Source organism: Notamacropus eugenii, chromosome 1 (assembly GCF_028372415.1).
Source record: "Notamacropus eugenii isolate mMacEug1 chromosome 1, mMacEug1.pri_v2, whole genome shotgun sequence".
Taxonomy (NCBI): domain Eukaryota; kingdom Metazoa; phylum Chordata; class Mammalia; order Diprotodontia; family Macropodidae; genus Notamacropus; species Notamacropus eugenii.
Window position 1 is genome coordinate 82,149,266 of NC_092872.1, and position 22,601 is coordinate 82,171,866.

The 22,601-nt window shown below is 47.6% G+C and overlaps 4 protein-coding genes across 17 annotated transcripts in view; 1 reads left to right on the plus strand and 3 right to left on the minus strand.

The window, feature by feature from the left end:
• Window positions 1–72: 72 nt before the first annotated feature.
• SEPTIN12 (septin 12) lies at window positions 73–7,972 on the minus strand. Its single transcript, XM_072608017.1, has 11 exons — window positions 7,602–7,972; window positions 7,259–7,321; window positions 6,922–7,116; window positions 6,270–6,395; window positions 6,029–6,110; window positions 5,264–5,401; window positions 4,907–5,024; window positions 4,532–4,627; window positions 879–975; window positions 687–738; window positions 73–528 (listed from the first exon to the last, which is right to left on the minus strand). The coding sequence occupies exons 3-11, from the start codon at window positions 7,085–7,087 to the stop codon at window positions 333–335; spliced, it is 1,071 nt and encodes a 356-aa protein (XP_072464118.1). The 5' UTR covers window positions 7,088–7,116; window positions 7,259–7,321; window positions 7,602–7,972; the 3' UTR covers window positions 73–332.
• Window positions 7,973–11,305: 3,333 nt separating this feature from the next.
• SMIM22 (small integral membrane protein 22) lies at window positions 11,306–12,564 on the plus strand. 3 transcript variants are annotated; one of them, XM_072608198.1, is made up of 5 exons: window positions 11,338–11,399; window positions 11,641–11,701; window positions 11,861–12,016; window positions 12,209–12,291; window positions 12,450–12,564. In XM_072608198.1, exons 3-5 carry the CDS (start codon window positions 11,881–11,883, stop codon window positions 12,489–12,491), a joined length of 261 nt encoding a protein of 86 aa, XP_072464299.1. In that variant the 5' UTR covers window positions 11,338–11,399; window positions 11,641–11,701; window positions 11,861–11,880; the 3' UTR covers window positions 12,492–12,564. The 3 variants fall into 3 exon arrangements, with proteins under 3 accessions (XP_072464289.1, XP_072464299.1, XP_072464295.1); XM_072608188.1 differs by lacking the exon at window positions 11,641–11,701 and having other exon boundaries at window positions 11,306–11,399; XM_072608194.1 differs by lacking the exon at window positions 11,338–11,399 and having other exon boundaries at window positions 11,564–11,701.
• Window positions 12,565–12,863: 299 nt separating this feature from the next.
• Window positions 12,864–19,305, minus strand: ROGDI (rogdi atypical leucine zipper). 6 transcript variants are annotated; one of them, XR_011966885.1, is made up of 12 exons: window positions 19,143–19,305; window positions 18,959–19,030; window positions 18,180–18,262; window positions 17,876–17,930; window positions 16,884–16,964; window positions 16,201–16,296; window positions 15,359–15,531; window positions 14,997–15,171; window positions 14,707–14,820; window positions 14,480–14,529; window positions 14,159–14,332; window positions 12,864–13,577 (listed from the first exon to the last, which is right to left on the minus strand). XR_011966885.1 is itself a non-coding variant. In XM_072608142.1 (12 exons), the coding sequence occupies exons 1-12, from the start codon at window positions 19,185–19,187 to the stop codon at window positions 13,536–13,538; spliced, it is 1,113 nt and encodes a 370-aa protein (XP_072464243.1). In that variant the 5' UTR covers window positions 19,188–19,305; the 3' UTR covers window positions 12,864–13,535. The 6 variants fall into 6 exon arrangements, 4 of the variants coding, with proteins under 4 accessions (XP_072464243.1, XP_072464270.1, XP_072464256.1 ...); XM_072608142.1 differs by having other exon boundaries at window positions 14,159–14,285; XR_011966888.1 differs by lacking the exon at window positions 14,707–14,820.
• A 704-nt stretch (window positions 19,306–20,009) lies between these two features.
• GLYR1 (glyoxylate reductase 1 homolog) overlaps window positions 20,010–22,601 on the minus strand; it is a 36,577-nt gene continuing 33,985 nt past the window's right edge. For all 7 annotated transcript variants that reach the window (XM_072608120.1, XM_072608110.1, XM_072608096.1 and 4 more), the window contains one exon: window positions 20,010–22,163. In XM_072608120.1, the coding sequence (XP_072464221.1) occupies window positions 22,089–22,163 (75 nt within the window). In that variant the 3' untranslated portion in view covers window positions 20,010–22,088. The remainder of the gene's footprint in view (window positions 22,164–22,601) is intronic.

Consider the following 22,601-nt stretch of genomic DNA (forward strand, 5'->3'; position numbering starts at 1 on the left):
GGGAAACCCTATAAGTCCTATAAGACTCCAGGCAATGGGGCCCAGGGAGTCTTTTGGTTATAAAAACCTTCCTTTCAAAGTTATATTTTTATTCATAAAAATTCATTGAAGCGCAAAAATCAAACAATTTACAAAGCACAACTTTTCAAGTAGGAAATTTCTAACTCGATACTCCCAAAGTTAGTACAAAGATAGAGGGAGGATGTTTGGAGTGGGTGGGACCAGGGCCTGCTGTCTTGGAAAAGCCCAAATTTATCTGGTTGTGGTTAAAGAAGGATTGTGAGATTGAAAGTCTGAGGGGGTCTTGAGTATGAGAGGTTCGTGTTTAGCATTCAGGAAACACTTTCCGAGTCATCTCGGTTCCAGTGCAGGTCTTGGCCAGGTTCGGTATTGTTCCTTCGGGTGGGTGGGCTTAAGGTCACCCATCCGGTCCCCTTTGCTAATAAGTGGCTCTCGTTTAATCTGTGCACTCGATAATTTTCATAGTGAACATTATGGGTGATGTCTTTGAGGTCCTGCATATGGGAACTTGAGAGAGAAGACTAACTAGTCACATTAGACCTCCCTATACTTTCTTATCCATCCTCCCCAACATGGCCCTCTTTCTCTCAGGGTTCAACTGAACCCAACCTTTCTCTGCCCTTCTTTCTACCAGACCACAGAAATTTCCCTGGTTTTCCTCTTACCGAATGAGCAGGTCTCTCAGGAGAGGGAATTCACAATGAGCCATGTTCTCCACTGGAATAATTAAAAATAATAATAATATTAGCTAACTTTTATATAGCATTTTAAGCTTACAGAACTGAACAAGCTGAATACTAGGACTCTTTCTTTCCTAGTATCATTTCATTCATTCATTCAATCTATTCTGCACTCACCTTCAATGATTCCCCATTTTGTCTTTCGGCCAAGGACACATTTCCCGTTAACCATGTGCTCCTGGTCTGCCCCAACCACAGCAAAGGGGATCTTCTCCTGAAGGAGTGGTCACAGAAATGACAGGATTACAGAATTTCAGCTTTAGACGGGACCTTGGCAGTCATCTAGTCCAACTCATATCTGAGAAGGAATCCCCACTACAACACATCCAATGAGTGGTTCTGAGACCTCTGCTACAATGTTTCTGTTGAGATGGAACTCTCTAACTATGTTTTAGAAAATTTCCCTCCAAGCCTAAATCTGCCTGTTTGCAACTTCCGGCCATTGTTTCTGGTTCTGTCCTCTGGGGCTGAGTAGATCAAGTTCTGTTCCATTACATAACAGCCCTTCAGCTAATTTTAGATAAGCTGTTATGTCTCCACTAACTTTTCTTGTTACCATCCAGGTACCCTCTCTAGCTTATCAGTGTTCTTCCTAAATGTGGAACCCAGCATTGAACACAATACTACGGGTATGTTCTGACCAGGGCAGAGGACAATGGGAATCTCACCTCCCTATTCCTGGAAGCTATGCCTCTTAAAGCAGCCAGAGTTTTAAGGACTCAGTGGGTGTGTGGAACCTGGTCTGGGGGAACAAAAAGGGAAAAAGGGCAGGAAAAAATGAATGGGGACACTGGTGTATGGAAAGGAGTGTTTATGTACGAGGAGGAAGTCTTCAGTCAGATTAATAGGGAGGAATCAGGACTGTGGGTAAAAGGTTACACCCAGGATTCCAAAGGGAGGAGAGAAGAGGGAGGTTCTCCAAGAGGCCCAAGGTCAGGGTCAAGGTACAGTATATTTGACTGTGACTAATCCACCAAATATGAGCTTGGAAGTTTTTACTGCACGTCGGGCACCAATAGTCCACTTGAACATCTGGGGTGGAGATGTCTCTCAACTTCCACATCTCATGTTTCTTTTGAGTTATTGCAATTCTGCTTTGCTCATGGAGCACAGTGCCTTTTTTGATGCAGGCACACTATGCTGGTGGTCCTTTGCCAGCATCAGCCCTGTCATGAAATCAATCCCAAAGTTCTTCCGACCTTGAGAATGTCCTTGTGTAAGCATCTTCCTTGCATGAGTTCTCTGTAAAAGTCTTTTAGGCAAGCTTACATTTTGCATTTGAACAAAGTCTCTGGCCCGTCAGAGTTGCTCTCTGCAGTAGAGTTTGAATTGGCAGTTTAGCTCAAGACAGGAAGTGAAAGACCTTCTAAAAGGGCTAGATTTGTAATGGCATGAGTTGTTCAACGTCTTTCAAAATGCAACGTCCTCCCCCATCCCCCCCATTCAAGAATGATCAAAATTATGGAAAAAAGCTTTTCAGCATTTCAAGATAAATCCTCCTGGGGAAAGGATTTAAATTTAATTTAATTTAAATTTAAATTAAATTAAATAAATTCACACCCAGGAGTGAGTAATTAATGTTGCACCCTTTCTTGAGAGCAGGTGTTGATAGCAGGAAAGAGAACAAGGAGCTATGGAAAATGAAAGAGTTAGGAGGAATGAGTACCTTGGGGGCTGGAGAAGGAGACTAAACAGAAACTTTACTAACTTTACAAAGTTGCTGAGGGACAATTCTTGTTTGACAGTGTCGGGGAGGATGTCTTGTAAACTCCAAAGTATTAGAGGCCCCCCCGAACAACAACAGTAATTGCTAACATTATATGGCTTTAAAGTTTGCAAAGCTCTTATGAATATTACTTCGCTTGAACCTTTATCTCAGTGCTAAAATTATCCCCATTTTACAGATAAGGAAACTGATATTCAGATTAAGTGACTTTTCCAGGGTCACCTAAATAGGAAATTGTCTGAAGTAGGATTTGAATCTAGGTCTTCCTAATTCTAACTTCAGCACTCTGTCCACTCTAACATACTGCCTTTTAGGTTCCCTTTGGGGGTGATACCTTATTTCTTGCTTCAAGCCCCAGAACACTTCTCACCAGATAGCCACGAACAAGAGATTGATCTAGCTGTCCAAATAGGAGGTGGGAGAGGAGTAGATGAGGAATATCTATTGCTTATCCATTACACATAGCTGGATGAACAGCCCAAAGATGCTTTATCCCTATGCATATCTGGGGCAGGTGCTATAACTGGACAATAATCTATAGCTAGGAAATGGTCCACAACTTAGTAGGGAGTAAAGAATAGGTTGGATCACTTTGAAAAATTGTGTAGCCTGTTAGCGGAACCCCAGATGTTATTAGAACACCAATATCTTCTCAGGGAGGTTGAACGACTGAGAAGTCATGGAACAACATGACCTCAGAGGTGTCAAAATTGCAGATGACTCAAGAGTCAATGTAAACATTCGTAGTGGGAATGTCAAATGGCTGTACTGTAAAAAACATCGCTGGAAACATATATGGCCAGCAAAGAAGGTGAGCTTGTCTGAGGGATAAAAGACAGGGTTGCTCTACCATTCATAACATGTTAAAAGAACCAAAGAAAGGTCTGCATCACACTGAATTGTCTCTGGAAGATTCATGGAAAGACATGGACAAGAACTGAATAGGATGAAAGGGCATCATGAGCTGTGAGTTAGAGGGTAGTAGACTATTGATACAGATGTTATTATGAATCCATTGAAATACTAAAAGTTCATCCCTTGTTCAGAGATGCTAAATGTTTGAATGTTTACAGGCAGTGAAGCTGGTCATCATGGTTGTTCATACTTCATTCTTGAAGAGGATAATGCCTTGACTTGCAGGTGAACTGATTTGGATTTAAGTGAGGCAGAGCTGTACAAAGTCATCAGTCTCACTTTCTCTTCCAGAGAGCTTAAAGGAGTCTTAGAAATCCTCTTGTCTGAGGCTCTCATTTTGTAGTGGAGGAAACTGAGGTTGAAAGCATCAAAAGAAACTCCAGCAATGTTACATAGGGAACAAATAGCAGTGCCAAAATTTGAATCCAGGTTATCTGACTCTTTGAATTACATCATACTGGTAGGTTAAAAATCCTTCGAGAGGGGTAATCAGGGGCTACTGCCCTGGGGGTCAGGGACTGTCTGGAGTATTTAAGGGTAGAACCTATAGAAAAGACCCATCTTCCTCAGGAACCAATAGAACTTAGAGAGATGGTTCTAGATTTGGGCTGGAGTGGGAAGTAAAATGGAAGCAAGAAGAGAAGCCAGAATTCTGAAAGGGTTGCACAGAGAAAGACTTGGAATTAGAAACAACTATACAAATCTCTAAAAAAGACTTTTCTTAGGCTGGGCAAGGAGTAACTCTTTGACCATACTGTGCCCTTATCATTTGCCCACCTGTAGTACCCTCAGGTTCCTCATGCAAAGGAGCATCATTTCCTTTTCTGTTGTTTGTTTTTTTTGGCAGGGAAGCAATAGGATTAAGTGACTTGCCCAAGGTCACACAGCTAGTAAGTGTCTGAGGTCACATTTGAACTCAAGTCCTCCTGACTCCAGGGCTGGTGCTTTATCCATTGTACTACCTACCTGCCCCAGCATAATTTTTTGCATCTGATATGATGGTTCTGGGTATGTATAGTAATGAAGAGGGGTAGGAGGAGCTAAAAAGCTGCCATCTCGAGGTCGGTTCCCAAAAGAGAGGTCCCCAACCCTTTAGTGGTTCCATTACTGTTATCACTTGCTCCCTCACCCGTATCTTGTCATTCAAAGTTTTGTCATTTGCGTCTTCATCAAAGCACTTCTGGGGGTAAACAAAGATGCAGTTGTTCTTCAGGTCCTCCTGAATCTGAAGGAAACAGAAATTTCACTTCAGTCCTTGTCAGGTGATAGACTCTTTCTCCCTGATATGACTCCCCACCAAACCCCCAACCAAGCCCACATGAGGCCTTTTTCTGACTTTCCCACTGCTCATCCAACTGTACCCCTCTCCCAGTTGTGGTCTTTCTTCCCACTCAACGATGTAACCCTTCCCTAAGCCTGAGAGTGAAGCCTCCTAGTCAGCTTCCTGAACTGTCCAGCATCCTGTTGGTAATGGTCCTCTAAGTCTGACCCAGGTCCCCCTTACCTGCCACCTGAAAGCTTCTCTCTCTTCTAAGGTAAGGCTGTCTGCCCGGGCAATCACAGGAACAACATTTACCACCCGACATAGACGCTTTAGAAACTCAATGTCTAGAGGCCGAAGGCTAGGAGGCAGGAAGGTGAAGGAGACAATGAAACTGTTTTCCAGCTCAAGTCAATCTAGACTCCTCTCTTTACCCCAAACTCTGGCAGTACCTAGAACTTTCAATCAGCAATGTTAGCTAGGATTAGGGGATTGGGACACATAGCCCCTAACAGGCTACTCCTGTAAATCATGTGTGTATGACTAATAGTTCCATCCCCTCACCCTGCCCATGGTGGCTTCCCTTTGCTCTCCCCTCACCAGTGCCCTGTGGGAGGCACAAAGTACACACAGATGTGCACTCGTGTGTCAGGGATGTGGTGCTGCCGAGTGATGAGAACCTCTTCTTGTAGGTAGCGCTCATACTGATCATTGATGAAGTTCAGGATGGGGTCCCAACTGGAAAGGAAAGGGGAAGGAACAGTGGAAAAGATCCTGGGGATCCCATCCAACCACCCCTACCCTGTTGGTACATGCCGAGGTTCTTTGGAATCCTACCTTCCCCTCTCCTCCACTCCCCCAGTATGATTTTCACCAACAACAATTTACAGTTGTTTTCAAAGGCTAAAGAATAGTCTTTAGACCTGGTTCCCTCCATGAAGGGTATAATTCAGATGAGAAGTGACATAAATAGACAGTAGCAACACAAGGTAGCCTTTAGTAAGTACTGCAAGAATAGTAGAGTTGAGTACTTCAGAATTCTTGAAGGAGAAATGATCAGTGAAGCCTGAGTGGTTGGGTGAGTCTTTGTGGAAGTGGGACTTACTGGTCCTTGAAACATGGGTCAGGTCTCCTGCAGCCCTTGCTCACCCTAATTATAAGGACCCTAAAATAGTTGCCCTCACCATCTGGTTCTCTAAAGGAGAGCTAAACTCTACCAGCCACCATCTCTGTTTGAGAGTTGGGTAGCAGTGGAAAAGCTTCTGTGTCACGGATTGGAGATAGGATAGTTGGAGAGATGGCAAAGGGGAAGAGAGTGTTCCCCCATGCTTTCAATAAGGATTAGGATTCCGAAGAAGAACATACCACTTGTCGTTGTTGATCTGGTCCCCAAATCCAGGTGTGTCTGTCACTGTCAGCTTCAGTTTCACCCCCTTCTCCTCAATTGCTATGGAGGGAGGGTTGGGGAGCATCATAGAGGGACCTCAAACTCTGAGGAGCCATCAGGACCAGAAGGGATCAGCTCTGAAGGGTGGACAGTTTTAGGAAGTTGGGGCAGTTCTTGAGGGGTTCATAGGGTAGTGGATATAAGGGGGGGGGTACTCACTATGGGTAACAGATTGCAGTTGAAGAGTTTGAGGTAAAGGCCCCAACTTGTTCACTGGTGATGATTTCCACACCTTTGACTTGAATAAAGTGTTTACCATTGTGGACTTACCCAATCCACTCCTCCCTGGGAATATACCAGAAGCACATATTCATGAACAGTGGGATAGGGAGGGAAGTGGAGATACCTAAGGGTATGAAGAGTTGAATGGCAAGCCTGAGCACAGACTAGGTTATGGCCAGGTCACACATGCGGAATGGTTGGAGGCAGCATGGTTCAGAGGAAAGAATATTGTCTTTGGAATCAGAAAACCTAGGCTCAAAAACTGCCTTTATCTGTTAATATCTATGTGGCAAGTCACCTAATCTACACGGACCTCAGTTTCCTCATCTGTAAAATGGGGGGGATTATACTAGAGAGTCTTTGAGGTCTCTTCAGGATATAAATCTATGCTCCTATGGCACTTGAGAATATAAAATCATGGAGGGACATAGGGTTTTTACAGATTGTAGACCACATAGTGGAAGAGAGTTGAATTAAGGGGAATGGAGGGAGCCCTGAATTGGCTCTACCTTGTTTCTCCTTCCCTTCAATTTGTTTTTACTTCTTTCTTTCCTGGAACCCCCACAGCCACTCATTCACTTTTCCTCACCAACAACCATGATGTTGAATTCAAAACCAGTTTTCATGGCTTTGATCTTCAGCTGGTCCAGCACAGCCTCGATCCCCACATAGCCAAACATTTCACAGGAGGAAGTTCTGGGGCTGGAAAGTTGTGGGGAGCTGGGAGATGTGGAACGCTTCGAGGTCCCTGCCATGGTGGTAGGTCTATGTGACCAGTCAAGCCCTGTTGTTGTAGGGGAGGGGAGAATACTTCAATACTTCTTGACTGATTGGGAAACACACTCACTTTTGGAGAATGTACCTTGGCCTATGGGTGAGTGGGAAAGGGACGATCTGTCCCCATCAATGGAAAGGTGACAGCTCACCTTCTAGTAGTAGATGTAGGACTCATCAAGGGGAGATTCTTCCTGAACAAGAGTCCATCTATCCTGTTGGTGATAACAGTTGGGAGGACAGATTAAACAAAGAAATTAGATAAGGACAAAGAGAGAGAGATAGAGATGCAACAAGACAATGACAGAAGACTAGAGACACTGAGGCAGAGGAGAGATAGGGACAGAAAATGATAGCTACCAAGAAAAAGACTCAAATAGAAGAGACAGAGACGCAAACGAACGGAAGGCAACCAAAGATTGACCAACAGGAGAGAGAGACATGTGACAGGTAGAAAAGAAAAAGACAGACTGAGCATTATCTTCTCTTGATCACCTGGCCCTGGTCACTCTGTAGGGAGCCAGCTATGGAGGGAGGTCACCTCGGTCTCTGAGGTTCAATGTGACTGTGGTGGGGTGGGTGGGGGAGGATGACAGTTAACTGAAGAATCTGAGTTCTTCCTTTCCCCTTCCTCCCTTCTTATGCCCCCCCCCTTCCCACTCCCCAGTCCCGCACAAGAACCTCCCAGTCTAGGACTCTTCTGGTAGGAAGCATCCAAGTTAGATACAAAGTCAAAATTTGTTTAGGATAGAAACATTATAAAGAGGACTGTCCATTAAGTCAAGCATCTCTGAAAGGTGCATGCCCAAATAGCATTTGTCCCTTAAGTATGCCTGCAGCATCTTGGTGTAGTGGAAAGGGTCTTCGTTATGAAAGCAGGAGCCCTGAGTTTAAATTTTAGATTGGATATTTACTAGCTGTGTGACCTTGGAAAAATCACTTCCTCTCTATGTTATTTTTCTCCTCTATAAAATGAGCAGGGATGGACTAGGGGATTTCAAGAGTCCCTTTCAGATCTAAATCCATGATCCTAAATGGGAGCAGAAGAGGGTCAGGGTAGCAAGTTAGGAAGTCCTAATGCTCTGATCTCAATTTCTCTCTTCCAACTAGCCTCTGCTCCCTCTGAAAGTTAATTTACTACTGCAGTTCATTCCCCTTGGTTTTAGACCCCATCTCTCTCTCTGTCTCTCTCTCTCCCCCTTTCTCCCTCCTCCACCCCCCAAAGATAGGTCTTGAAAGTATATAAATGGAAGCTGGGAAGATACACTTGGGAAATTTATCTGTGAAAATATATTATATATATATGTATATATGTATATTTTTAAAGATTTAATTTATTTTTAGTTTTCAATATTCATTTCCACAAGATTTTGAGTTCCAAATTTTCTCTCCATCTCTCCTCCCCCACCACCCCAAGATGGCATGCATTCTGATTACCCCTTCCTCCAGTTTGCCCTTTTATCATCCCCCTTCTTATCCCCTTCTCCTTTACTTTCTTGAAGGGCAAGATAGATATCTATACCCCATTGCCTGTGTATATTATTTCCCACTTGCATGTAAAAACAATTTTTAACATTTGTTTTTAAAACTTTGAGTTCTAAATTCTCTCCCTTCTTCCCTCCCCACACACCCCCATTGAGAAAGCAAGCAAATCAACATAGGTTATATATGTGTGGTTATGCAAAATACTTCCATAACAGTCATGTTGTGAAAGACTAACTATATTTCCCTCCATCCTACCCGGTCCCCCAATTATTCTATTTTCTCCTTTGCTTCTGACTACTCCCTCCCCTAATCTATCCTCCTTTCTATCATCCCCCCCTTATTTTCTTCCCCTCTGCTTTCCTGTAGGTTAAGATACCCAGTTGAATGTGTGTGTTATTTCTTCCTTAAGCCAAATTCTATGAGAGTAAGGTTCACTCATTTCTTCTCATCTCCCCTCCTTCCCATCCATTGTGAAATCTTTTTCTTACCTCCTTTTTTGGGAAATAATTTACCCCATTCTATCTCTCCCTTTCTCCTCCCAATATATTCCTGTCACCCCTTAATTTTATTTTTTTATAATTATTGTTATCGATAATATCCATTCACGTTGTGCCATCTATCTATCTCCTCCAATGACCCTAATACCGAGAAAGGTCTCATGAGTTACAAATATCATCTTGTGGAAATATTTCTAAATGCTTCCTGTCTTCTTAATGAAAACTTTTTATGAGAAAATTATAAGAAAAAAGAGAGTAATGGAAAATGTCTAATAAGAAAAAAACGGCTTCAATAACACACCCGTATTAAACTTTGTAAGAAATAAAGATTACGTAAAAGAACAATGTGTGCACATTCATTGACTACAATGTAAATAAAGTCAGTACTTAGTGGCAACCAAACTTGAGCCAAATATAATGTTCAATGTTATTGCTGTGTCAGGTGAAAGATGAAATGAGAAGAAGCAAAGGTTCCATCTTCTGAGCATCTTGATTTATTAAGCCACTCTTGGCAACTGCCCAGCAAATCAGGACCAGCTTAGTTCTGGACCCCGAATATAGAAGGAGACAGACTTTTTTTGTACATTAAAAACAATTAATTAATCAAATAAGGCCAATTATGGAAAGGAAACACTATAACATTAGGTAATCTGATTTCTAATTGAAGGGAAAATCAGAGACTTTCCAAATTGGGAGAGGGAGAACAAACTGGTGCAATTTCCTGAATTCAGAAAAAGAGGTGTCCCACTCCCCAAAGTGTCTATAAAAAAAGAAACATGGAAACAAGATTGATTGATCAGTCTGGGGACAGTTTTCTCACAAGACATATAGATTGCTTGAGATGTACAATTGTGAGAAAACTCCTTGCCTTAATCTTTGGATCTGACGTTTGAAGTTTCTGGTCAGCATAGCCTAGGTCTTTGGTTAAGGGTGTCTAAGCAGCAGGTAGAGGTGATCCAGCTTCCCAAGCCATGCTGGGCTAGGTTCAAACAATGTAATAAGGTTTTCTCCTTATTCCCACAATTGAATAAAGTTCAACAGGACAGAAATTGAGTTAGAGCCAGGGATGGAGAACCTGTGGCCTTGAGGCCCTCTAGATCCTTGGGTGTGGCCTTTCGACTAGTTTCAGTTTTACAGAACAAATCCTTTTATGACGGGGATTTGTTCAGAGAAGTTTGGATTCACTTTAAAGGGTCACACTTGAGGAACTAGAGGGCCACATGTGGCTTTGAGGCCGAAGGCTCCCCATCACTGGACTAGACCCATAAATGAATAGAAGGGGAACTGAGCTAGCTCCCGAATTGAGTCACAAGAAGCAGTTCCCACAATTAATAAATAAAAAATTGCTGAAATAATCCCCTCAATGCAACACTGACAAAATTAAAGAATTCATGAATAAACTACAAAAAGGGCAAGGGGTATGTTATCAGTTGTAATTATAGCCTGTCCTTGTTTTTCTGGGAAGGTATTCTGTTTTGGGGGGTATTTTTTGAGGGAAGTATCAGGCCAAATCTATTTTTTTAAATTGTAAAAGAAAAACCAAATCAACAACTCTCATTGGATAGGTATTAGAGGCATTCAGATGGAATGGACCTCAATTCAAATCCAACAGCAGACACTCAGTGAGCGTGACCCTGGGCAAGTCCCTTAACCTCTGTCTGTTTTGTTAATTGTAAAATAAGGGAAATAACACATTCCTACCAGGGCTGTTGGGAGGAGCAAATCAGATAATATTTGTAAAGTTCTCAGCATAGCATCTAGCATAATAGCTAATATTATTCCTAGGGAAGCAGCAGGTAAAGGTGGATTCTTGTGTTCATCCCTCGTTTTTGAAGAGAACTATGACATCAGAAAAATGATGAGATGACTTGCACTTGACTTTGAGTGGGGGAGGGCTACATCAGCATCTTCAGTTTCTTCTGTTGAGCCATGTAGACTGGCTACTAATCAAGGGCTGTTTCTCTTATGGGGGGGGGGGGGGGAGAGGGAGAGGGGGAGAGAGAGAGAGAGAGAGAAAGAGAGAATGTGTGAGTGATTAATACCTTTACTTTCTCTAGGGCCGTATAGTACAAGGACACATTTTGGGGGTCTTACAGAGAGCTCTGCCCAAACACTGAGGTAAACCTGGTCACTTTAGGCCCTCAACTCTCTGTTCCCTGAAACATAAGCTATAGCTGAGCTGGGTTGGGCTCGGCTAAACTGGGCTTGCCCAGGGGTTGGAGGAGGAGCTAGGTGGCCACAGGTGCAGCCAGACTAGGAAGCAGGAAGCCTCGGTGCCGTGTCTCCAGCAGATAGGGTATTTTTCTCTAAGGTAAGAGCATAGGGATTTCATTGTGGGATCAGTGGGGACTCCCTTAGGAGTCTGGGGGAGTTAAGTTGGGAGGAGGTAAAATCAGGTTACGATTCTCTGGCTTTTTGTACTCCATGAAGAGACAACAAAATAGGTAGGAGGTAGGTAGAAATTGAAACTTCCTGTTGGCATCTGTGCCCAGGGCTAGATTTAGGAAGGAATGGGCTGCTTTTGAATCTTGTGATTATCCCATCTCACTCAGTCACAAATCTATAGCTGGAAGAGGCCTCAGAAGACCATCTCCCTCAATATACATGAAGAAGGTAAAGCTCAGGGAATTTAAGTGACCAAGGTCACACAAGGAGCTGGAATTCTTTTCCCCCAGACTTGGGCTGGGTTAGGGCCAGTGGGAAGGTGGAGGTGGGGAAAGGGATAACTGGGCTCTGTTGTGGCTCCTGACTTTCTTGCTGGGGATGAGATAGGTACCCAAGGACTGGCAGGGATGGCTCCATCCATCAGGGAGGTGGGGAGCGAGCTGCAGGAGACTGCACAGGAACTGTTGAGCCGACTGAAGAGCCGCCATCTGTTTCAGTCCGAGTGGGATATTGCAGCCTTTGTGGTATTCCTTACCTTCATTGGTGAGTATGGCTGAAGCCTTCCCCACCTCCCCCTCACCCCTGCCATCTCCCTGTGGCTGTAGTGCTCGTCCTTCCTCACTCTGCCCTACTTGGGGCAGTGTGACCAGCAGCCCACTTCCCACTGCCCCAAGTCAGTGTGACCTCCTCTCTGCCAAGGCTTCCAGTGACAGCACCTTCCCTCCCGCCCCTCAGGGACTGTGCTGCTGCTGACGCTCCTCGTCTTCCTGCACTACTGCTGCTGCTGCTGCTGCCGCCGCTCCTCCAGCCCCCCAAAGGTAACCTGGCCCTGAGGCCCCTCCAAGGGTGCTCTAGCTCAGCTCTTTTCCCACTCGCTTCTCGTTGGCCTAGGGACTGCTCTGCAATCAGGTTGGGTCTTCTTTGGAGCAGGTTGCTTAAACCACACTATCTTTAAAGACTCTTCTCTTTCCTGCAGAGAAGACCCAAGGGAGTGGACAACTTAGCCCTGGAGCCATAGTCCTGCCTGGCCTTGGATCCAGACCCAGCTCACAGCACACACCCTGAAGCAACATTAAAGAAGTCATACCCCATTTCTCTGCAGCTTCTCTCTGGCAATCTCAGTCCCTCCCCACCTTCTTTCCCCATCCCCCCCAACCACAAACAATCAAGGCTTGCTCTTGCTGCATTCCTGGCACCCCTGGCTACAGAGGGCTCAGCCTTAGGATCATGGAATACTACTGACAGCAAGCTAGGCCACCGGGGAAAAGACAGAGCATACCAAAACAAAAAACAACCTGTCTCAGGGGTGCTTCCAACATGCACAACCCCTTCTTACACAGGAACATCACCTCCATGTCCTCCCCATTAAGGCAGACAGAGGCACAAAGGCTTGGGTCTTGACTCTTTATTTCTTAGTGGATGACTGATACCTTTACAGAACAATATTCCCAGCCAAATGTAGCCACCCCTTTACATGCAGTGTCACCACTCTCCCCTCTTCCCCACAGAGCAGTGGGGACTATGATTCTCAGGGGAAGCTCTGGTGTTAAGGAGAAGGGAATACAACTAGAGCACTTCTGCCTGAGCTCCTCCTTCTCTTTGGGTCCAAAGGTCATCAACATCCTAGGAAGCTGGGGCTAGGAATGCAGGGCTGGCCCTCTGGCCCCAGAACAGCCTCAACCTTTGGATTTCTATTTCCACAATGTGCATCCTCAGTCTCCAGGGGCCCAGGGCTCCCCAGAACTGGCTTCCGTCATCTAATGCAGCTCTACCTGAACAGTTCCTTTCAGCCTCTTCTGGCCTCAGACCAACTTCTGCAGCGTTTGTTATCATTCATGCAACTCAGACTGGATTCAGGCAGAAAAGGCCTCTCAAAGCCTGGGGGTCATGAAGGAAATAAACAATGCACTGTACCCATGCAGAGCCAGCTGCATGCTGCACCTTATCTATATGGCACCCTCTAGGGATTCACTCCTGGGGGTTGGCTCAGTCTTCTCAGGGACCAAATCCATGAACTAGGCACCTCCTTTATTAGAGGAAATTTGTCAGAGGCTTTTCTCGGTCAGAAGGGTCTGTAGCTCCAGTAGCTGGAGAAGACTGAGATCTGGGGACAGAGCAAAGCAGTGTCAGCAAGAGCCCTCCCTGCTGCACCCCCTCCCCCCCAATACTGTCCTCCCCTTCACAAGCTCTTAGTACTCAGCTGAGGGACATTCTCAAGTTGGGTAATGGCTCACGGTGCTCCCAACCTCTGTAACAATTCTACACAGGTCAAAGAGGCAGGGAAAACTTTTGAAATATGTTGTTTGATGGTGCTTGTGCAAAAGAAAGGAGAAGAAAAGAATGCTGACTACAGATTCTGCTTAGTGATTGTGAGGGTTTTATTCAAATGCCTCCAAGCTTTGGAAAATATCACCTAGGGACACCAACCACTTATTGAAAGCTGCCTTCCTGAGAAGGTCCCCAAAGCAGCTTGAGCACCTGAAGCATAAGGCCTTAGTTAACTGTTTTAATGTGATATATGCTAGGCTTGGACCTGCAAAGACTCATGTCAGGGTATGCTGTACATGAATGAATTCTCCTTTGGTTCTAACTACCCTGTTAGGAAGGCCTTTGAAAGCTGCCTGCGGAAAACCCAGAAATCTCCCAGCCTTGTCACCCCAGGCTTCACAAACTCTGGAAGCCCACCTTGTCTTTGAGCTGCTGGCAGAGCTGCAGGGAGACAGTGAAGAAGACCAGAGCATCATTGAGCCAGGGAACCACACACTCGACCTTGTGCACGTGACTCACCTCCAGTCGTTGGGTGCCCCATTCACTGCAGTCAACACAGGGAGGGAGGAGTGGGAGAGGTGATGGGCAACTCTAGGAATGGGGAACATGGAGAGGGAGGATGCCAGCTGGGACCCCAGCTGGGGCTGGAAGGACCCTGTTTCCAAGGTTAAAGGGGAGAGGTGTTGAGGCCTGGGGACACATGCTCCTTCTACTCAAAGCCTCAAAGTGAGTACTTACAACATGGCTCCAGGGCTGTGAAGTACCGCACCCCCTGCAGGGCGGAAGTTCTAAACAAAGCATCAGAGACAATGAGATTAGTACAAGGGCAGAAAGGCAGTCAGCAGCACTTCTAATTCACCCCACCCAGAGTAACCATAGGATTTCTCTAGATGGAAGCACAGTCAGGGTCTGAGGGTGGGTACAAGAGTATGGCACAGGCAGCGGTGTTTTGGGGAGCTCATTACCTTGGTGGAGCTGGGTTGCAGAGCGTGCAGCTGGTACACAGTTAGGCAGAGCTTATTAAGGTTGATGTAAAAATTCACCAGAAGGTCAGCAGGCAAAGCAGGAGCAAACATCCTCTGTGAGAAATGTGGATGCAGCCTTTGGTCAGGCCAGCCACTCGAGGTGGCAGAAGTCAGAATCAAGGGGTGGAAAGAGGGAGCAAGAGTGGCCTGCCCTTTGGCTGGTGCTCCATCCTCCCACCCTACCGTCCCTCTGCCCATCCCAAGCCCCAAGAGGAGTGAAATGCTTTAACCTTTCCAGGCACTATGGTTAAAGCTGTCTCCCTGCAGCTCTGCCACTGAGGCAGAGCTGGGATCTTTGTTGAACTCCAGGCCTGTCTCTTTATAGCAGGGATTCTAAACAAGACTCTGCCAGCTGATGAAGCCTTCACAAAGAAATGTTTTAACAAACGCATAAAAGAAATAGGTCTACAAAGGAAACCAAATATACTGAAATAAGTTACCAAAACATGAATAATGACCAAATGAATAGCACCCCAGTCCCAAAACAAAACTAAGGCCCAGATCCCAGGTTAAGAATCCCTGAACAAGAGAATGGGAAAGACATACAGAAGGTCTCCCTAGCGATCCCCTTCCTTTGCTAACCACTCTTCACCTGGGAATGATGGGGACAGGGACCTCTACACCACATGATCTATATAATGCTGCAGGTCTGTTCCGGGCACTGACCGTCAGGCCACTGGAGGCAATCTCAGGCAGGGTGAGCGTAGCTGGAGTGGTAAGACGATTTCGTGCTCGGGTTAGCTGCAGCATCACTGCATCCATTAGCTGGGGACAGACATGATTGTCTTAGCAGCTCCCAGGGGAGAAATGGTCAAAGCCCCAAGATCCAGAAATGCCTGTTTCTCAAATGGGAAGGTGGTAAGGGCTGTCAGATTCTTTTTAAGTCAAGTTACAGAGATCATGGAAGCTTTGAACAAAGTCTACAGTTATTCCAAAGGTTCTTCTAGGCACTCTACTCATATCTTGAAGTCTCTTAAGAGGCAAGACTTCTCTCTGAAGCCAGTAGATGAGCACAGCCTCCCCCAACCAGAAGCTGCTAGTAGGAATTGGGGGTTTAGGCGAACAGAATGAAGTTTTTTTTCCTTGGGAGGGTGACAACTTTATTTCTTTCACTGCCATAATCTGAGGACAGTAAAAATCAGTGAGTATTGAGAGGATATAGTTGAATACAGGAATTAAAGAGTAACACCCAGTAGTCCTAACTGATCAGGATCTGGGTTTCAGAGACCCGGAATTTACCTGTTCTCTATTGGTACCATAAAAATACCCTGAAAGCAGAGATCTGAAGGCTTTCAGAGTCACAAGATTTGTCAGAGTGGGGAGAGACATGGAAGTAAGACAGCCTTGAGGACAGAAGGTATAAAAGGGAAGTCATTATCAGATAAACATTCTCATCTTCAGAATCTTTTCCCCAGACTCAGTCTCTGTGCTTACCTTGAGGACTTCAGCTCCTGTCTTGAATTGGTAGCTCTCATCCCGGTTTGCAAGGAGATAAATCGCTTGGCTAACATGATTCCTGGCATCCTGGATCTGAAGAAACAAAACCCACCCAAGTATGGGTTGGGGGGAGGAACACTCTACTAGGAGATGGCTCCCCAGTTCATTTATCATTAGTCAGAACTGGCAGTCAACTCAGAGCCCTCTAGGTGATGTGATTCACTGACTTCTGAATGCAGTGGAGTGTGCTAAATCTCTCCCCAAGTTCAGTGCTTGTCTCACCCTGGAATAGTTCCCCTCATCAGCTTATGAGAGTGTATCTATGGGACAGAATCCTCTCTGTGTGCAGAGTGTATGTATATGCATGCATGAGGCGAGTTTTGGGGAAGCATGATGCATGCCCAGCACTCATTCCTGAATCAAGACATTGGTGAGGAGGAATACCAGTCATAGAATTCTTGAGGCCAGAAATTCCAACTCTGAAGCTCCGCTGAGAGGAAACAACCATTCCAGGCCAGCATTCTAGTGACAATTAATACCCAGCAAACCTTCCCAGTCCCTTGACTCCTGAAATGCCACCATCACATACATCTAGCCACAGCCTTCTGAGATTAGGGCTGTGTGGGGCTGGTGAGGCCCAGAGGGACTGGATACAACTGCATAGACGGGGAGAGAATTACCTGCTGCAGTTTCCACTGCTTGTCTTCTCGGAATGCAAAGTGCAACAACTGGTTATTTCTAGGTATTTTCAGATTCACATCCTGAGAAAAAACAAACAGCAGCAGCAGATCAATTGGGAGAATCTTGAATTTTCCACGTCAGCTTACTGTGTGCTCTATTTCTGCCTTCCGCAAAATCACAAGCAACAAGAACCCTTAGTATAAGAATACCTCCAGAGGCTCAGGACACTAAGGGCTTACCACACTCACTATGGGCTGGATGTTCATATGGAAACCTGGGATCCCACAAGGATCAGAGATCCTGAGGAATGATGCTGGATCCAGGTTTGGAGAGAAGCCCACAAAGAGGGATTGGGAGGAGAGGGGACAAGAGACAGAAAACCTATTCTGCTTGATTTAGTGACAGTGACCTCGGGAGGAATGCAGCAAATAGCTAGACTCTAAGTTTCCTGAGGGCAAAGGCTGTAGCCCAAGTAATTTGTATTCCTGTCCACTTGTCTTAGCAAAAAAAACAAATATGGCTGGGTACACAGCAGGAACTCAAGAAATCCAGAATGAGGAAAAAAACAAAGGTACCCAAGTAGAATGCTAAAAAAACCTTATCCTGATAAGAAAAAACAGCAGAACCAAGAGTCCAGTCTTGTTGGGCTCCAGCGGCAAGCGCAGGTTTTCTGCCGGTACAGGGCAGTTTCTAAGCGGCCGTTCACTTACTAAGCCTTGATTCGATGCCACCTGTGCCCAGAGCCCTGCGCTAGGATGCTGCCCTCAAGAAGCTTAACATCTAGCAAAGGGAGAAAGGAAAAAACACAAAGCAGAGTGCCGCAGCTAAGAGGCGGAGAGCGCAGAAGGAAAGACCTCCCAGGACCGCGGGACTTAGGAGAGGCTTCCCAGAGGATGCGGGGCGGGGGCTAGGGCTTGAACAAGGCGGAAGGGTTCAGCAGGCAGAGAGGAAGGAAGCAGCCGGGAAGGGCAGGCCTCCCCTAAAGACTCACCGCTTGGCTCAGCGCGTCCCCTTGCAGAGTCAGCACCCCCTTCACCTGGTCCGTGCTGTAACACAGGGCGGTCAGGGCAAAGCCCAGAGGCGCCTTCCGCTGCACTCACACCAGACCCCCTCAGACTGGAGCCCCCCCTTGCAGGAGCACAGCCAGGTACCCCTCCCGTGCCGCCAGCGTTCAGGATGGGCTCTCCGGCCCGCCTTAGACCCAGGGCACAGACCGGGCCTCTGCATCACTCCTGATTCTGCCCTAGCCCCGGCCTCAAACCCCGGACTGACCCCAGCCTGCTTCCGCCACTTACGTGGAGCTGCCGAGGATGAAGTTCTCTTGTCTGGCGGGTCCTTCGGTGCCAGCGCCGGGCAGAGTAAACCGGTAAGAGGCTTCCTGTGGGCGAGAAGAGGGAAGGACTGAAGCTGCTGTGGCCGCACGGAGGCCGGCTCTGAGGGGAGGCAAGGGAAGCTGGCGCCGCGGGGTCCCCTCCTCGGAGCCTGCGGTAGAGTCTGCCTAGGTTGGAGTCTGCCAGGCCCACAGCGGGGGGGCGGAGGGGGGGGGGGGTCCGCCAGGCCCACAGCGGGGGGGCGGAGGGGGGGTGTCCGCCAGGCCCACAGCGGGGGCGGAGGGGAGGGGGTCAGCCAGGCCCACAGCGAGGGGGTGGAGGGGGGGGGGGTCAGCCAGGCCCACAGCGGGGGGGCGGAGTCCGCCAAGCCCACAGCGGGGGGGGCGGAGGGGGGGGGGGTCCGCCAAGCCCACAGCGGGGGGGCGGACCGCCAGGCCCACAGCGGGGGGGCGGAGGGGGGGTCCGCCAAGCCCACAGCGGGGGGGCGGAGGGGGGGGGGGGTCCGCCAAGCCCACAGCAGGGGGTCCGCCCCAGCCCTCTCCCCACGGCGGGCAGCGTCACCGGAGTCACCCTCACTCCCCACCATCCTCCGGGGGGCCAGAATTTCGTAGATAACAATGGACACTCGGTGGTCAGGGGGTCTCGGCCGCTTCCGTTCCCTCCCCAGGGCTGCGGTGGGCCCACGGAACGCGAAGCCGCGGGGCGCCACGCCCGACGCCCACCCGGGGGCGGGGGAAGGTTACCTTGAGAATGTCCTGCAGCTGGCGCAGCACGGCGTGGACCTCGTCGTGAAGCAGCCACCGGAACTCCTCCTCCTGCCCGAGGGGAGAGGGAGATAAGCGGCGCCCTCCGCCCGGCCCGCAGGGGGGCACGAAAGGGGTGAGCAGGCCCTCCTCCTAGGGCTGGCGGGACCGCCGGGGGACTCACCAGAACGGCCCGCTCCGCCGCCGTCGCAGCCATCGCAGTCGCCATCGCAGCCGGCTCCCCAGGCGTCGCTCGCCGCGGCCGCCGGCCTTCGGCCCAGCCCTCCGACCCGACGCGAGCGCCGGGCCCCGCCTCCTACGCCGCAGCCAATAGACGATGGGCTCCTGTGAGCGGATAGGACGCCGCCGGGGCTCGGCCTTCGCTGATAGGCTCGAACATTGCCGATTCACAATTTAATTGGTTCGACTGCCTCTTGCTCCCGCCCTATGTAGGCGAGCTCGCAGACAGACCGCAGCCCTCCCGCTAGCCACGCCCCTCTAGTCTTGACAGGCCATCCCTTCGGTTCCCGGCACATAGCCCAAGCTCTCCGGGGTGGGAAGCAGCTGGTGGCTGTGTCCCTTCGTTAGCCTCCCCGCTGCTCTGATTGGACAGCCCGTTTCCACCGTACTCACGGATTGGCTAACGTACCAGTGGAAACGGAGAAACACAACCTTTTGGCGAAAGACGATTGGCTCTCTCTGTAGCCTCTCCCCCACTTTAGGGGCAGCTAGGGGGTGCAGTGGATAGAGCACCAGCGCAGGAGTCAGGAGGACCTGAGTTCGAATTTCACCTCAGACACTTGACACTCACTAGCTGCGTGACTCCAGTCATCCTGAGGAATATCTGGTCGCTGGACCCGGATGGCTCCGGAGGACAAAGTGCGGCCGGTGACCTGCACGGCCCTCCCTCCCTCCCTCAAAGTCAAGGGCAAGTCATGCCCTCACTTCCCTGACGGCGGTCTTCTTCGGCGAGCACAACGGCCTCTCCCTCCAAGCCTCCCCTCCCTCCCTTACTGGCTGGTCTGGGATTCCACATTCACACACACATGGATTTACCAAGAAAGGTTTTATTTTCTTGCAGTAGCTTTGTTAATTGCACAAAATCATTTTATTTTGCCATTTAAACATTATCACACAATCCTATCCTGAATGACAAACGTTAATTAAAAACAAAGCAAAAATAAAAATTCACAACCTTAATTACCTAGAGGGTTTGTCATTGAAATGGGGGGAAAAGAAACTGCTTTTCTTACAGGCTTTTCACAAATGTCACATTTTCTCTTTAAAAAGGAGTCAAAAACAAAAGCGAAATAGCTAAAACAAAGTCATAAAAAGGAACTTTACAGAATTGCCAACAATATTAAGACAACACTGACTAGCCAGTTTCATTACAGCATCTCCCAGATCCAGAGCTTCTCCCTTCCCTCCCCCCACCCCTTATCCCTCCCACTATCCTGGCCAGGGACAGAACTGGCACGTTCAGAGACAGAGATAAGGACAGTATTGCCAGTGAAACAAACATCTGGACCAGAATTTGATACTGCATCTTCCCTGTGTCCCCTCTCTTCTTCCACAAGTTTCATTTCTCAAACCTAGGCTGTAAGAGATAAAGGGGAAAGAGGGACAAACCTCCAGATGCTGGAAAAAAGAAAAGAAAACCAACTACGCCCACGGTGCTGTCACTGAATCCTTCCCCCCTGACCCCCAAGGATATCAACCTTAAGCTTTATGTGACTTCAGAAAACCAACCCACCTTACGGGGAAGGTAGAACTAGGGTATCAGGGATGACAGCTTCTCTTTGTTCCTATGCACCATTTCACCCCATGCGGGTACCCTCCCCAAAGAGAAAACAGGGATTCCCAAGATGGACTTGGGTTTACCTTTCTAGTCCGTCAGGACTCATCTCAGGCCAAGTCTTCTCTTTCCCCAAACAGGGGACCTTGTGGCCCCAGGGCACAAAGAACATGATGCTGGCTGGAGTGCAATTACTCATTCCTTTACTAAGAACTGATCCCATGATTGGTCAGTGTTGGTCACCCAGGGCAGGGGAAGCTAGGTCTGGGTCAAAGTAGGCAAAAAGACACCCACCGTCTCTTCAAAGGCAGGGGTGGGTAGGAAGGAGAAAAAGGTGGTGGCATACACAACAGGGCTCTCCTGTATGGGCCTAAAGGGGATATCAAGAGGACTCCAAAAGGAGTCAGAAGAGCAGGTGACATAACGGAAACAGAAAGGAGTCATTCTTCCACACGCCTCACTGCCCCTCCCCCCCAGGCTGGAATGCAAATCCAAACACTAAATCAGGTTAGTGATGGCTAAATCCCATCTACATTGGATAAACCCCTTTCAGCATTCTCATTAAGGGCCAGCCTGACTCAAACCTGCCATCTTTCCAGTTCATAAAACCATGTGAGGAGGAATTACTTTACTAGGAGTTCTCTTTTCAGAATGTTGGTGGCTTAAATACCCAAATGCTCTCCAACTGGTTGCTTGTAGCCTCAAGTACTGTAGGCCCCTTTCTGGAGTCTGCCACCCCACTGTCCTCTTTCCTGGGGGATGTGCTGACATGGGAGACCAATGGAGCAGCTCGTATTCCCAGGGAATTCAGGGCAGGATCAAAAGGAAGACGAGCCAATCTCAAGAGATTGAGGAACTCAGACTTCACAACTAGGACACTATGGAGGCTGCTTCTTACAACCCCAATGAAAGAGGGGAAGAGGGCAATACGGACTCTGGCCCCTTTTGCTAGGAGGAACTCAGACCCTGACAAACTCAGGAAGGAGAAAGAAGCCAAGCAGATTCTGGCAGCATTGCTTCTGGGGTTCAAGAGGGGGTGGGAGGTGGGGACGGGGTCTGTTTGAACACACAGTCACCATTCTGATCCCGGCAGCAAGTGCACAGCAGCACTGCTCATCATTTTTCCACAATCCAACATCACCTTTCCCAACCCCCTCCCCCCTTTTCCCTGAGCCCCCAGGGAGGCTTGATGCTGCAGCTGCACTCATGGCAAATCTTTTCAAAGTCTGTGTATAAAAGGAAACGTAGAGACAGATGGACTGGTTCAGAGTTAAGTCCCAGGACCCTGACCCCATGTGAGAAATGGGGATTAGCAGGAACATAGGGCCTCAGGGCTTAGTGTATGTAGGCTCGGTACACAGCAGACATATCATTGTCAGACTGGTCCAGTGCCTTGGCTCGTTTATATACCTGAAATGACAAAGAGTTACAGTTAGTTTTATGTCCTCAGAAATATTTAATGGCTGTAAGGAAATTACTATCTAACTGCAATCTACTGTGCACATGGCACTATATGATATATAGTTGACAGTGAGATACAGGATAATTATAAATCACAGGGTTTAAATCTCTAAGAAGTAACTATCTAGTTGGTCAAGTCACTTCAATCCAACAAACATTTACTATTAAATGTCCACTTAGGGGAGATAGGAGTGGGAGGTGAAGAGCCACATGGGTTCATTCAAATGCTTGGTTCTAAATACAGTAGTGCCCCTCTTGCTTGTTCACAAGATAAACTGGCTCAGGCCACTAAAAATACTGTAGTATTTTTTTCCCCTTACTATATTGCCTCCTGACAATTACTTAATAGTTCTTCAAACTTTAACCTTCCCTTCCCAGACTCTCAGA

What these genes read in the sequence shown, in the direction of transcription:
- SEPTIN12 (XM_072608017.1), bottom strand. Translation starts at nt 7,087, where the DNA reads ATGGCAGGGACCTCGAAGCGTTCCACATCTCCCAGCTCCCCACAACTT. An exon ending in ATTCAACATCATGGTTGTTG is followed by an intron (nt 6,396 to 6,921) that starts GTGAGGAAAAGT and finishes GTATATTCCCAG; the next exon opens with GGAGGAGTGGATTGGGTAAG. An exon ending in GAGAAGCTTTCAGGTGGCAG is followed by an intron (nt 4,628 to 4,906) that starts GTAAGGGGGACC and finishes TGTTTCCTTCAG; the next exon opens with ATTCAGGAGGACCTGAAGAA.
- SMIM22 (XM_072608188.1), top strand. Translation starts at nt 11,881, where the DNA reads ATGGCTCCATCCATCAGGGAGGTGGGGAGCGAGCTGCAGGAGACTGCA. An exon ending in GGTATTCCTTACCTTCATTG is followed by an intron (nt 12,017 to 12,208) that starts GTGAGTATGGCT and finishes CCCGCCCCTCAG; the next exon opens with GGACTGTGCTGCTGCTGACG. An exon ending in GCTCCTCCAGCCCCCCAAAG is followed by an intron (nt 12,292 to 12,449) that starts GTAACCTGGCCC and finishes TCTTTCCTGCAG; the next exon opens with AGAAGACCCAAGGGAGTGGA.
- ROGDI (XM_072608142.1), bottom strand. Translation starts at nt 19,187, where the DNA reads ATGGCGACTGCGATGGCTGCGACGGCGGCGGAGCGGGCCGTTCTG. An exon ending in CAGGAGCTGAAGTCCTCAAG is followed by an intron (nt 15,532 to 16,200) that starts GTAAGCACAGAG and finishes GTCTGTCCCCAG; the next exon opens with CTAATGGATGCAGTGATGCT. An exon ending in CCTGTCCCCATCATTCCCAG is followed by an intron (nt 15,172 to 15,358) that starts GTGAAGAGTGGT and finishes TTTCCTTTGTAG; the next exon opens with ACCTATTTCTTTTATGCGTT.